This window comes from Oncorhynchus gorbuscha, linkage group LG06 (genome assembly GCF_021184085.1).
Source record: "Oncorhynchus gorbuscha isolate QuinsamMale2020 ecotype Even-year linkage group LG06, OgorEven_v1.0, whole genome shotgun sequence".
Classification (NCBI taxonomy): Eukaryota; Metazoa; Chordata; class Actinopteri; order Salmoniformes; family Salmonidae; genus Oncorhynchus; species Oncorhynchus gorbuscha.
In genome coordinates, this window is record NC_060178.1 from 19,357,757 (window position 1) to 19,372,778 (window position 15,022).

The following is a 15,022-nucleotide window of genomic DNA, read 5'->3' on the forward strand; positions in this document are numbered from 1 at the left end:
TCTCTCTCTCTCTCTCTCTCTCTCTCTCTCTCTCTCTCTCTCTCTCTCTCTCATGCTCTCTCTCTCTGTACTCTCTCTCTCTCTGCTCTCTCTCTCTCTCTCTCTCTCTCTCTCTCTCTCTCTCTCTCTCTCTCTCTCTCTCTCTCTCATGCTCTCATGCTCTCTCTCTCGTACTCTCTCTCTCGTACTCTCTCTCTCATGCTCTCTCTCTCTCGTACTCTCTCTCTCTCTCTCTCATGCTCTCTCTCTCTCTCTCTCTCTCTCTCTCTCTCTCTGTCTCTGTCTCTGTCTCTGTCTCTGTCTCTCTCTCTCTCTCTCTCTCTCTCTCTCTCTCTCTCTCTCTCTCTCTCTCTCTCTCATTATCTCACTCTCACTATCTGTATCCCTCTTTCTCTCTCTGTCTCCCCCTCTCTGTCTCTTCTCCCCCTCCCTATCTCCCTACAGATCATCCAGTCCCTAGATGAGGACCCGGCAGCCCAGAGTAAACAGCTCACCCTGCGGCTTCAGCGGATAGCAGCCGCCCTTGAGAATAAAGTGACAGACCTCTAACCCACTGGAGGAGACAGGGAGACGGAGAGGGAGGGATGGAGGGAGATGGTACCGTGCCACCAGTGTCCACAGGGGCTTATTTATCCTGGCGGAGGAGAAAGAAACAGAGAAAGGGGTCCCGCAAGGCCTTGACGTTGACACCTTCAACCCAGCAGGCCCAGAATGTGGGACAGATCAGAGTCTGCAGAGTGGAACAGAATAGGACCAATGAAATAAAGACAGATCAGAGTCTGCAGAGTGGAACAGAATAGGACCAATGAAATAAAGACAGATCAGAGTCTACAGAGTGGAACAGAATAGGACCAATGAAATAAAGACAGATCAGAGTCTACAGAGTGGAACAGAATAGGACCAATGAAATAAAGACAGATCAGAGTCTACAAAGTGGAACAGAATAGGACCAATGAAATAAAGACAGATCAGAGTCTGCAGAGTGGAACAGAATAGGACCAATGAAATAAAGACAGATCAGAGTCTGCAGAGTGGAACAGAATAGGACCAATGAAACAAAGACAGACAGATGATGATGGGTTACACATGTCATCATCCTGTAGGAACGCCTTAACTTAAATCCACTTGCCAAACAGAAATAATTGGTCCTGAACACTCACTCTGGCTGTTCCCACAATGGAACAGGTGGCCAGCCCTGGGAAATAAACCCCTGTATTGAACACTGCTTGGCACAAGGAGATAATCAGATGTTCAATGTCATCCTGTCTAGAAAAGTTGTAAGAATTGTATTATATTTTTTTTATTGTGCATTCTTTATGCGGAAAGCTTTATAAGGAGAAATGATCTTTTAAAATGGACTGCCTTGTGGTGTGTATTATGTTTCTACAGCCTGTGTGTGTGTGTGTGTGTGTGTGTGTGTGTGTGTGTGTGTGTGTGTGTGTGTGTGTGTGTGTGTGTGTGTGTGTGTGTGTGTGTGTGTGTGTGTGTGTGTGTGTGTGTGTGTGTGTGTGTGTGTGTGTGTGTGTGTGTGTGTGTGTGTGTGTGTGTGTGTGTGTGTGTGTGTGTGCACGGAATGCCTACTGTCAGGCCAGAGGGTGGATGCCATATCTGTTATTTTAATCTCAACTAGTCACTGACACTCAGGAGCCCGTTCTCCCACTGAGCTCCTCTACACAGACCAAATGGTCAGGCTAACTATACACTTCTTGAAAATGACAGGCCTACTAGTGACAGGTCGACTTGTGACAGGCCGACTAGTGACAGGTTGACTTGTGACAGGCCGACTAGTGACAGGTCGACTTGTGACCGGCCTACTAGTGACAGGTCGACTTGTGACAGGCCTACTAGTGACAGGTCGACTTGTGACCGGCCTACTAGTGACAGGTCGACTTGTGACAGGCCTACTAGTGACAGGTCGACTTGTGACAGGTCGACTTGTGACCGGCCTACTAGTGACAGGTCGACTTGTGACAGGTCGACTTGTGACAGGCCGACTAGTGACAGGTTGACTTGTGACAGGCCTACTAGTGACAGGTCGACTTGTGACCGGCCTACTAGTGACAGGTCGACTTGTGACAGGCCTACTAGTGACAGGTCGACTTGTGACAGGCCTACTAGTGACAGGTCGACTTGTGACAGGTCGACTTGTGACCGGCCTACTAGTGACAGGTCGACTTGTGACAGGCCTACTAGTGACAGGTTGACTTGTGACAGGTCGACTTGTGACAGGTCGACTTGTGACCGGCCTACTAGTGACATGTCGACTTGTGACAGGCCTACTAGTGACAGGTCGACTAGTGACAGGTCGACTTGTGACCGGCCTACTAGTGACAGGTCGACTTGTGACAGGCCGACTAGTGACAGGTCGACTTGTGACAGGCCTACTAGTGACAGGTCGACTTGTGACAGGCCTACTAGTGACAGGTCGACTAGTGACAGGTCGACTTGTGACCGGCCTACTAGTGACAGGTCGACTTGTGACAGGCCGACTAGTGACAGGTCGACTTGTGACAGGCCTACTAGTGACAGGTCGACTTGTGACAGGCCTACTAGTGACAGGTCGACTAGTGACAGGTCGACTTGTGACCGGCCTACTAGTGACAGGTCGACTAGTGACAGGTCGACTTGTGACAGGCCGACTAGTGACAGGCCTACTAGTGACAGGCCTACTAGTGACAGGTCGACTAGTGACAGGTCGACTTGTGACAGGCCGACTAGTGACAGGTCGACTTGTGACAGGCCGACTTGTGACAGGTCGAGTGACAGGCCTACTAGTGACAGGTCGACTAGTGACAGGTCGACTTGTGACAGGCCGACTAGTGACAGGCCGACTAAGGATTTTCCAAATGATCGGTTTTAATTGTATTTTTATTTTGATTCACATGCTTCATAGCTCGATGGCAGGGTTTGGTTGCCAATACGCCCTCACACTCAAACATCCATAACACTGCTATTTCCCCTTGTTGGAGTACATTCTCACACATTCTACTGGAACCTCAGTTAGTTTTGACCTCCAGTTTATAATGTTTTATCTTTTTAAGCTAAATATCTCCCAAATCATTTAATATATTTTGAAAAGCATAAAATGACATTTTAAGTCAGGCGAATTACATTTGACTCTGTAGCCAGTCAAGCAAACATCCTGCAATAACATAACATTTTTTAGACACGAGACATTGGGATATCATTAATCTCCCATTCATGTGTTTTACTTTATAGAATATAGAATTTGTTGTTTACCATTTCATCTACACTAGTGAAGCAGCAATACTTTAGTACTTGAGTGAAAATATACTGAGAAGGAAATATAAATAATATGACAGCAGATACAGTGCCTTGCGAAAGTATTCGGCCCCCTTGAACTTTGCGACCTTTTGCCACATTTCAGGCTTCAAACATAGAAAGAAATAAAACTGTATTTTTTTGTGAAGAATCAACAACAAGTGGGACACAGTCATGAAGTGGAATGACATTTATTGGATATTTCAAACTTTTTAAAGAAATCAAAAACGGAAAAATTGGGCGTGCAAAATTATTCAGCCCCCTTAAGTTAATACTTTGTAGCGCCACCTTTTGCTGCGATTACAGCTGTAAGTCACTTGGGGTATGTCTCTATCAGTTTTGCACATCGAGAGACTGAAATTTTTTCCCATTCCTCCTTGCAAAACAGCTCGAGCTCAGTGAGGTTGGATGGAGAGCATTTGTGAACAGCAGTTTTCAGTTCTTTCCACAGATTCTCGATTGGATTCAGGTCTGGACTTTGACTTGGCCATTCTAACACCTGGATATTTATATTTTTGAACCATTCCATTGTAGATTTTGCTTTATGTTTTGGATCAATGTCTTGTTGGAAGACAAATCTCCGTCCCAGTCTCAGGTCTTTTGCAGACTCCATCAGGTTTTCTTCCAGAATGGTCCTGTATTTGGCTCCATCCATCTTCCCATCAATTTTAACCATCTTCCCTGTCCCTGCTGAAGAAAAGCAGGCCCAAACCATGATGCTGCCACCACCATGTTTGACAGTGGGGATGATGTGTTCAGGGTGATGAGCTGTGTTGCTTTTACGCCAAACATAACGTTTTGCATTGTTGCCAAAAAGTTCCATTTTGGTTTCATCTGACCAGAGCACCTTCTTCCACATGTTTGGTGTGTCTCCCAGGTGGCTTGTGGCAAACTTTAAACAACACTTTTTATGGATATCTTTAAGAAATGGCTTTCTTCTTGCCACTCTTCCATAAAGGCCAGATTTGTGCAATATACGACTGATTGTTGTCCTATGGACAGAGTCTCCCACCTCATCTGTAGATCTCTGCAGTTCATCCAGAGTGATCATGGGCCTCTTGGCTGCATCTCTGATCAGTCTTCTCTTTGTATGAGCTGAAAGTTTAGAGGGACGGCCAGGTCTTGGTAGATTTGCAGTGGTCTGATACTCCTTCCATTTCAATATTATCGCTGGCACAGTGCTCCTTGGGATGTTTAAAGCTTGGGAAATCTTTTTGTATCCAAATTCGGCTTTAAACTTCTTCACAACAGTATCTCGGACCTGCCTGGTGTGTTCCTTGTTCTTCATGATGCTCTCTGCGCTTTTAACGGACCTCTGAGACTATCACAGTGCACGTGCATTTATACGGAGACTTGATTACACACAGGTGGATTGTATTTATCATCATTAGTCATTTTGGTCAACATTGGATCATTCAGAGATCCTCACTGAACTTCTGGAGAGAGTTTGCTGCACTGAAAGTAAAGGGGCTGAATAATTTTGCACGCCCAATTTTTCAGTTTTTGATTTGTTAAAAAAGTTTGAAATATCCGATAAATGTCGTTCCACTTCATGATTGTGTCCCACTTGTTGTTGATTCTTCACAAAAAAAATACCGTTTTATATCTTTATGTTTGAAGCCTGAAATGTGGCAAAAGGTCGCAAAGTTCAAGGGGGCCGAATACTGTATAGGCACTGTATATTATAGTAGCTAACTTACTAAGTAATATGACCATGATGTTACAAGCTGTTCATAGTGTTTTGTGTTTCCTTATTCTATGCCAAATTACTATTAATATCCCATTTTGTAAGCTTCTACTAAATGGAAATCGTACACTTTTAAATTAATAATGATTTTTACAACATGCGCCATTGTTGGTATGACGTGTCACAAGTCAGGTTAATTTATGTACAGTCCCAGTCAAAGGTTTGGACCCACCTACTCATTCCAGGGTTTTTCTTTATTTTTACTATTTTATTCATTGTAGAATAATAGTGAAGACATCAAAACTAGGAACAAACATCTATGGAATCATGTAGTAACCACAAAAGTGTTCAACATTTAAATGAACAGGTGTGCCTTGTTAAAAGTTAATTTGTGGAATTTCTCTCCGTTGAGCCAATCAGTTGTGTTGTGACATGGTAGGGGTGGTATACAGAAGATTGACCTATTTGGTAAAATACCAAGTCTATATTATGGCAAGAACAGCTCAAATAATCAAAGAGAAATGACAGTCCATCATTACTTTAAGACATGAAGGTCAGTCAATCTGGAACATTTCAAGAATTTTTAAAGTTTCTTCTAGTGCAAAACTATGAAACTCTATGATGAAACTGGCTCTCATGAGGACCGACCACAGGAAAGGAAGACCCAGAGTTACCTCTGCTTCAAAGGATAAGTTCATTAGAGTTACTAGCCTCAGAAATTGCAGCCCAAATAAACACTTCACAAAGTCCAAATAACAGACACATCTCAACCTCAATTGTTCAGAGGAGACTGCATGAATCAGGTGTTCATGGTCTAATTGCTGCAAAGAAACCACTACTAAAGGACACCAATAATAAGAAGAGACTTGGTTGGCCCAAGAAACACAAGCAATGGACATTAGACCGGTGGGAATCTGTCCTTTGGTCTGATGAGTCCAAATGTGAGATTTTTTGGTTCCAACTGCCGTGTTTATGTGAGACACAGAGTAGGTGAGCGGTTGATCTCCGCATGTGTAGTTCCCACTGTGAAGCATGGAGGAGGAGGTGTGATGGTGTGGGGGTGCTTTGCTGGTGATACTGTCAGTGATTTATTTAGAATTTAAGGCACACTTAACCAGCATGGCTACAACAGCATTCTGCAGTGAGACTGTTGGAAAAGCATTCCGGGTGAAGCTGGTTGAGAGAATGCCAAGAGTGTGCAAAGCTGTCAAGGGAAAGGGTGGCTACTTTGAAGAATCTCAAATATAAAATATATTTTGATTTGTTTAACACTTTTTTGGTTAATATGTGATTCTATATGTGTTATTTCATAGTTTTGATGTCTTCACTATTCTACTAATGTAGAAAATAGTACAAAATCAAGGAAAACCCGTGCATGAGTAGGTGTGTTCATACTTTTGACTGGTGCTGTACATAATAATGAATTGCAATACACCTTGATATGACGTTCTATAGACCATAGTTGAGTTTTGCCAATTCAAACGTGTTATCCTGCACCTTGTTCAGGGGTGGTTTTAATTTCCCTCTTACACCATTTGACTACAGATTGTTTAATTTACAAGCTCCCTGAATTTGACCGTCAGTCAATGTGTGGTCAAGTGTCAGATTAGATGTTTGCATTCCCGATCCCAGAATGTTAATGATATTCCTGCCTTTGGCAGAGTGAGGTTTGTACAAAGCAGCTAGCGGGCAACCTGGCCAAGCTGCACTTGCACTGCCCACTCAGCACAGAACAGAGTGTCACTTAGCATAATGGCATCAGCGGGGGATGTTTTTGATCTCAATTGCCTGCAGACCGCAGACTGCATCCTCCTCTAACGCTCTTGTGGTTTACCACAGCAGATTCCACGTCTGCTAGAGTGATGAAAAAGCTTAGTGCAAGCCTTTAACACGTGCCTTATATGACGATGATATCATTTTTACTGTTCTATTGGTGAGTATAACGAAACGATTATAGTTATAGAAGACACAGCAATGTATTTGCGAGTGTGATATGTATATGCTGTCAAATGCTAGAACTCTGCGGCAGCCATTGCGTGTCAACAGGCTAAACACGTTTCAGAATCATTTCTATGGTTGCAGATATAATGTGTGCATTTATTTTGGGTGTCTGTGTTGTATGCTTATAGTAGGACTATGGTGGCTATGGTAACAGCCCAAATAAACTAATGTAAAGCAGTGGCCAACCTGAGACGGTTTTCCCCTAAAATGTCTGGCATTCCTAAATTAGTCTTGAGACAAAGTGACAAATGTAGAGAGTATTGAGTATAGCGCAATATGTTCCAATGGTGTTTTTTGCCCCGTGATTCTGTGTATGAAAAACGACTATCTATACTCAACAATGAACTTTCTTACTGCTGTGCAGTTATTTTTATTTCCTGTTTCCTATAACATATACATACCTTTGTAAAAAAAAAAAAAAACATGTTGAAATACTGTATTCTAACTGTGTAACGCTATGCATCGAGTCCTGGTTTGTTGTGCTGTCGTCCAGATCTTTTACGTGTGAATGTGCTGTGACATAAGAAAAAATGGGACAGTAAATTAGTGCGGGACCTTAATGAAACCCAACATTTTTCTCATTCAAGGCAGCTCAGAAGACATCGATCCAGTACCTGATCTGTTTGTAATGGGTTACTCACTTCTCAGAGGCTTGTGTGGATGAAGCAATTACATACACATTGCATCATGCAGGCCTCCATTAATAAACTGACACTTCCATGTCCTTGGCGTCTTGGCTTTCTTTATTACCCTTCATGACCTTTATGTGTGGATGGACATGTTCTACCACCTCTTGATCATATTTTATCCTCTACTTGCATCCACACCCAAAGCCATAGACATATACTGATGCAATTGGGTCAAGTTGAGGGGGTGATGATATCCCCCTTGTTAACAAAAAAAGAGTCACTTTATTTGGATATTCCATCTGTAGATGCTCTAAAGATGGTCATACTATCAACAAACTATCTGTTGATAAGACACTACTTGCTAAGGTTAGGGTTAGGATAAAGGTTAAGGTAAGGGTTAAGGTTTAGGGCTAGTCAGTGGAGGCTGCTGAGGAGAGGACGGCTCATAATAATGGCTGGGACGGAGTGAATGGAATGGCATCAAACACATTGAAAATATGTTTTTGATGTATTTGATACCATTCCACTGTTTCTGCTCAGGTCGTTACCACGAGCCCGTCCTCCCTAATTAAGGTGCCACCAACCTCCTGTGGGGCTAGTAGATAGTTGAAATGTTACTGATAGTCTGTAGAGCATCTCCAGATGGACTATCCAAATAAAGTGTTACCCAAAAATGACCCCATTGTAAACTATATAAATGTTTGAACAATTTCAACCCCTAACTGTCAACGCAAGTACCGTCCTCCCTGTTCATTTCTGCATCCCCTGAACGCAATCACCCAAAGTGATCTGAGTCTACCTCCCCAGCAGCATCCTGTAGATACTAGAGCCTCGGGCCAAGCTTAAGACAGAATCACACAGGGTGGCTGAGTACCACGTGTTTATAATGCCAACAGTCACATATTATCATAAGGCCTCCAGTGTTGGCCTTACATAATAATGACTATAAAAACATGAATTAAAGCACTAAAAATGAATTTGGGGCGAGTAAAAGATGAGAGAAGAAACTTGGCTCATCTTAGTTGCCTGACAAACCTCTAAGCAGTGGTGGGGATAGCAAAGAGAAACGGACTGCCATGGAGTTCACGCAGGCAGCCCAATTCTGATATTTGTTTCACTAATTGGTCTTTTGATCTGCTCTGAAAATGCTGATATGAAACGAGCTGATGTGATTGGTCAATTTGACTAATTAGTTGAAAAAAATATCAGAATTGGGCTATGTGATTGCAGAGATCTCAGAAGAGGATATGCACTCACAAAGAACAACTTCAAGGCTGCTGCCTCAGCAAGAGCAATTATATTTCATTGTCAACCTCTAACATTATGTCAACCTCTAACATCCTACACACACTAGTACCCATTATAACTGATAATAACTCCCACTTGTTAAAAAGACTTGTACTGAAAAATCTGATTGCTGATAGATAAAATATGTAGCCAATATTATTTCGGAAGTATCTTGTTGATAAGATGTGAAATGATTATGTACCCCCAGTGTACTTCTAGCAGCCAGAATGATACAACACACACATCATGTTTGGATATGAAATAATTAGAAAGATCAGTTTGCCTTTTTGCAGGGTGTTTTCTTCCAGAACAGAAATTGGGTTCAAATCTGCATGCCCCTGGTCTCTGCTCCTGCCTCATGTCCCAAGCACAGCACAGTGCAGCACAGCGCAGCACAGCACAGCACAGCACAACACAGCAGTGAGTCGTGCCGGTCCCTCCCTCGGCTCAGCAGGCCATTGTATGTTTACCAGCAGTCATTCATGTTTCACCTCCACATGTTCCATAGCTTGTAATGATTTGAGGCTTTAATTTCCATCACCTAATGGAGGAGTGGATATCACAGCCCACCCCTGGCTTAATGTGGAGGAAGAGACTTTGGTGAAAATGAAAACAAACAATAATGCTGTGTGAAGAAGTAGGTTTCACACAGTTGTGGTGATGAATGATGCAGGACCAGGTGTTGACCAGATGTTGTGGGATGATAATGTATAGAGAGACAGTGCCGATGAGGTGAGAATGGAATCAATGTGGAATTGAGTCAGAAAGTTTCTTTATCACATCTTACCTGTTCAAGTGCTGTATCTGTTTTGGGAATTAGGCTGTGTTCACACAGGCAGCCCAATTCTGATCTTTTTCCCCCAAATTGGTTTCACACAGTTGTGTATATTTAGGTCATGTGCGTGGCTAAAACTCTTCCCACACAGGGAGCAGTGGTAAGGCTTCTCTCCTGTGTGTATTCACGGATGTCTCTTTTGGTTTTCTGCCCGGCTGAAACGTTGCCCACACTGAGAGCAGTGGAAGGTGTTCACCTTTCTCTGAGTCTATTGGTGGAATTTAAGGTGAGCTGGACAAATACAATTCTCATGGCTCACTGTGATCACTTGACATCAATCTTCTTCAGCACCCCATTTCCATTTTTATCGCCATTTTCCTCAAATTCAAATCAACCTCTGCTTTCCTCATTTTCTTTGACCTCTTGTTCCTCTTTTTTCCCATTAGAAATTCTCAGAAATCAAGCTTTCTGTGTCCCTGTCCCAATATTCCTCTTCTCCTGACTTTTAATTTGTATTCGTTATACAAATGATTAGCAATCCAGAACTTACATCACTACATCATACATGTCTGACACAAAACAAAATACAGGTAAAAACAAGAAAACAAGTGCAACTGCATTCACCCTGAAAAAAATGGTTCAAGTTATTTTTGTTATTATCTATTATCTAATTTTGATTGTATAAAGTATTTGTATCAAGAAACCAAAAAAAATGTAATCACAATTTCAATGGTCTTGTTATCAGTGCAATAGTAACATTATATCCTTCATGTCAGAAACATGGGTAGTGTTCAAAAAGCTAAATAAGGTTTCCCCCCAAATCTACCACAGATTTACATTCATAGAACAATAATTTTTCCGCAGAAAACGCAGATATCAATATCCACAAATTTGGCCAATATAGAATTACATTGGTGTATCTTATGTAGAATCTTAAAGTTGCACTTCCTTAAATTTGTTTCGTATGCAGTATTTGTAAGGCATCAACCAAGCTTTTTACAGACAATGCCAGGAAAACCAAAAATGTTTACCTCGAGGCGTAAATTGTCTAATGTTGTTACAATAAGATTTCTGAAGAAAGCCCACGCCTTCCAGGCTGAGTTCTGGATAAGTTCTGTGATCATCACCAAAGTTAAGGTGAGTTTTCATTAGTGTAGTTAGACCACTGGGAATGGCACTGAAAACTCTGAAAAATATTGGAAACTCATTCAATGTTATAAATTGTTCATATGAAAGAATATTACCCCTGTAGTCAAACACATCAAGAACAGAGTTAACATTCCTTTCAGGCCAGCTGGGGTAGAACAATGATTTATTCCTTACAGTTATGTCTGAATTATTACACAAAAGAGTCTTATGTAGGGAAAGGTTTGGAGGAAACATATTTTCCTGGACATTAAAGCTTGTTGGTGAAACCTAGCCAATGTAGCAGGTAATTGTCCAAGAAGATCATGACATTTCAGTAAAAGACCTCCCAACTAATTCAACACATTGGTCTTGTTGATCAATGTACAGGTAGAGGGATTTACAAATGAAGACAATGAGGGGTACAGGAAGCGAAACAGTCGCTCTGCCTTGGACAGAAGCACTCTCACAAGTATAGATAGATCCTTTTGTAGCAATTATGAAATATATTCTTGGTTTTCTTAATTTTAAGAGACAAATTCATATGTTTGTCTGACTAAGTGATTTTTAGACATATTTATACCTAAATATTTAACACAGTCCTTTACAGGAATATTTTCCATTTCTTTATCATCAGTCATATTAACATAAGATTTCACATTTAGAAACATGAAGTTTTAATCCAGATGCAATAGAAAAATCAAAAATGGATAAGCCATGCCAATTTGCAATATTCAGAATATCTGGAGATAGAAGTTCAACTACCAAAATGGGAAAAAAAGGTGAAATTTGGCATCCCTGTTGTACACTTCTGATGATATGGAATTATTAAAGGGTTTAGTATCACATAACTATTTATAACTTTGTAAAACATGCCAATTCTGTTGATTAAAATGTTCAACGAAATTCCCAAAATAAAATAATAGCATCTGAGTCAATTGCATCTGAATGATCCATAAGGTCCAAGACTAAACAAATGTTGGAAGTTGTGACGGCCCTTCATAAAGCCTGTTTGAGTCTCATTTATATTGTAATCTATTCCTTTATTTAATATTTTGGCATAAACCAGAGCAATCAATATTTAATAAAGTGATTGGTCTCCAATTGTCAATAAGAGAAGGGTCTTTATCAGGCTTCAGAATTAGTGAAATAAGTCCCTGTTTCATAGTGGAAACTATTTCACCATTTCAATGCAATCTTGAAACACATTTTTAAAAATGGGGTCTTCTATAACTCGCAAAACTGCCTATAGAATTCAACTGAGGCCATCAGGGTAGGTGATTTCCCTTTTTCATTGAATTCAAAGCCTCTCTAATTTCCTCAATTGACACAGGTGATTCGCAAACTGAGTTGAAAATCATCCTCAATCACAGTGACATAATTCTGAATGTGGCGAATGTAGCTTTCGCAACCATTTTCCTAAAAATTGTGATTTTCATAAAAGGAATTGACAAATGTTGATATTGTAATGGGATCTTTGCACAATAAATCATTCATTTTCATTTTGCCATTGTAGATTTTCTTTTGTAGTTATCTTTCCAAGTGCAAAAAAAATAAATGGTGTTTCTTTTCCCCTCTTCAATCCCTTTCACTCTTTATCTGACAAAGGCACCCTGTCAACCACCAGTCTTTCCTGGCTGCAGAAATGTGTGGACGCAGTGTTCTACTTCGATGAGGTTTAACAGCGGTTGGCATCCAATAAATGTTGCATTACTGCCACATACTAGACTAGAATATACTGTACCTCGTTTATACTTGGCTAAGTAGAAATAAATCAACCAACACCCTACTATCTAACCCTACACTCACTAAAAACCCACCACCCTACTCAACTATTTAAATATATCTAGTCCTACCTCAGGCCAACACCACCACTCAACACACCTTGTAACTCTTCTGACATCAAATCTCACACACCCAAATACCTCTCTGCAGCTGCCACAACAACTTCAATTTTCTACAACTTACGTTGCATCCTGCAGTACGGTTGATAACCTTTGCTATAAATCTGTTCTTAATGAAGCATATATAACTATCCCTCTGGCCTATCCCTCTGTACTGGTACAGATTTTCTCTCCAATTTCGTGGTATCCAATTGGTAGTTACAGTCTTGTCTCATTGCTGCAACAGAAGCCAGCCGCACCAATGTGTCGGAGGAAACACAGTACACCTGGCGACCGTGGCAGCATGCACTGCGCCCGGCCCACTACAGGAGTTGCTAGTGCGTGATGGGACAAGGACATCCCTGCCGGCCAAAACCTCCCCTAACCCAGACGACGTTGGGCAAATTGTGCACCGCACCATGAGTCTCCCGGTCACGGCTGGCTGCGACAGAGCCTGGATTCAAACCCAAAATCTCTAGGTCCACAGCTAGCACTGTGATGCAGTGTCTTAGACCACTGTGCCTCTTCGGAGGCTTTACCCATCTTCTCTACTTTCGTCACTGCCCCAGCAATTCAAAACGACTTTATTGGCATGGCAAACATCTGTTTACATTGCTAAAGCAAGTGAAATCGACATAAACGAAATGAACAGTAAACATTACTCTCACAAAAGTTCCAAAGGAATAGAGACATTTCAAATGTCATATTATGGGTATCTAGTGTTGTAATGATGTGCAAATTGTTAAGGGAAAATAAATAAATGCAAATATGGGTTGTATTTACAATGCTGCTACAGCATACGACAACTTCTGCACGACTATAACCCTGAAAAACTCAACCTGCCTCTCACACACTGGACATTTCGGAAATTCTTTGAGCCAGGCCCAGCCAATCAGATTTTTACATTTTTAAAATACTCCTCAGCACGATCCCGCAGGTGAAGAAGCCTGATGTGGAGGTTCTGGGCCGGATGTGGAGATCACGTGGTCTGCGGTTGTGAGGCCAGTTGGACATACTGCCAAATTCTGTCAAATTACATTGGAGGCAGCTTATGGTAGAGAAATGAACATTAAATGGCAACAGTTCTGGTGGCCATTCCTGCAGTCAGCATGCCAATTGCACACTCCCTCAAAACTTGAGACATCTGTGGCATTGTCTTGTGTGACAACACTGCACATTTTAGAGTGGCCTTTTATTGTCCCCAGCCCAAGGTGCAATTGAGTAAACAAATTTGTGCACGAAATTTGAGAAAAATAAGATTTTAGTGGAGAGAGAGAGAAACTTGATGCTCTAACTATCACACTCTAACTATCACTGAATTCCTACAAGTCTGTACGTAGTCACTAAATGTAATTCCAACCAATTGCCTGTGCATTGCTTAGGATAGTTCGTCTTTTTTCAACAAATAACTATATTTCATACCTATTAGAATTGATGCAGTGTTACGCTGTGTAGTGTCCCACAGGCAGTCAGGCTCCTGTTTTTTCTGTGTTGTAGGTATCTGTCAGAGCTGTGCTGTGTGGACGGGGCTTTTGGTGTGGGCCAGGCTACCTTCCCTGTGTCCGGCAGGCGGGGTTCGGGTTGCGCCCCTTTTCGAGCTGAATGACATACGGTTAAGAATGGGTCCATATGTCTTGCAAGTTACTGTCACATTCGTTGAAATGAGTAGACCAAGGCGCAGCATGCGTAGAGTGGGTTTTCGCTGGAGGCACCGGACCGTGGATCGTCGCCGGAGGCTCCAGACAGTGGATCGTCGCCGGAGGATCCAGACAGTGGCTCGTCACCGGAGGAACCGCACCATAGACCGTCGCAGGAGGCTCTGGACTGAGAACCCCTGCTGAAGGCTCTGGAGGCTCTGGATTGCCGACCATTGCATGGAGGCTCTGGACCGCTGACTGTCGCTGGAGGCTCCGGACCGCCGACCGTTGCTGGAGGCTCTGGACTGCTGACTGTCGCTGGAGGCTCCGGACTGCCGACCGTTGCTGGAGGCTCCGGACCGCAGACCGTCTCAGGAGGTTCCTGGCCGCAGACCGTCTCAGGAGGTTCCGGACCGTAGACCGTCTCAGGAGGTTCCGGACCGTAGACCGTCGTTGGAGGTTCCGGACTGTTGACCGTCGTTGAAGGTTCCGGACTGAGCACCGTCGTTGGAGGTTCCGGACTGTGGACCATCGTTGGAGGCTCTGGACTGGAAACTGTCGCCGGAAGCTCTGGACTGGGAACTGTCGCCCAAAGCTCTGGACTGGGAACTGTCGCCGGAAGCTCTGGACTGGGAACTGTCGCCGGAAGCTCTGGACTGTGGAGGCGCACTGGATGCCTGATGCGTGGTGCCGGCACTGGTGGTACTGGGCTGGTG

General features: G+C 42.6%; 1 protein-coding gene across 1 annotated transcript in view; it reads left to right on the forward strand.

Moving 5' to 3' along the window:
* LOC124037649 (plexin-B2-like) overlaps positions 1-3,442 on the forward strand; it is a 278,879-nt gene extending 275,437 nt beyond the window's left edge. The window contains exons 37-38 of the mRNA XM_046352576.1: positions 445-2,724; positions 2,827-3,442. Of these exons, the coding sequence (XP_046208532.1) occupies positions 445-549 (105 nt within the window). The 3' untranslated portion in view covers positions 550-2,724; positions 2,827-3,442. The remainder of the gene's footprint in view (positions 1-444; positions 2,725-2,826) is intronic.
* The last annotated feature ends 11,580 nt before the right edge of the window (positions 3,443-15,022 follow it).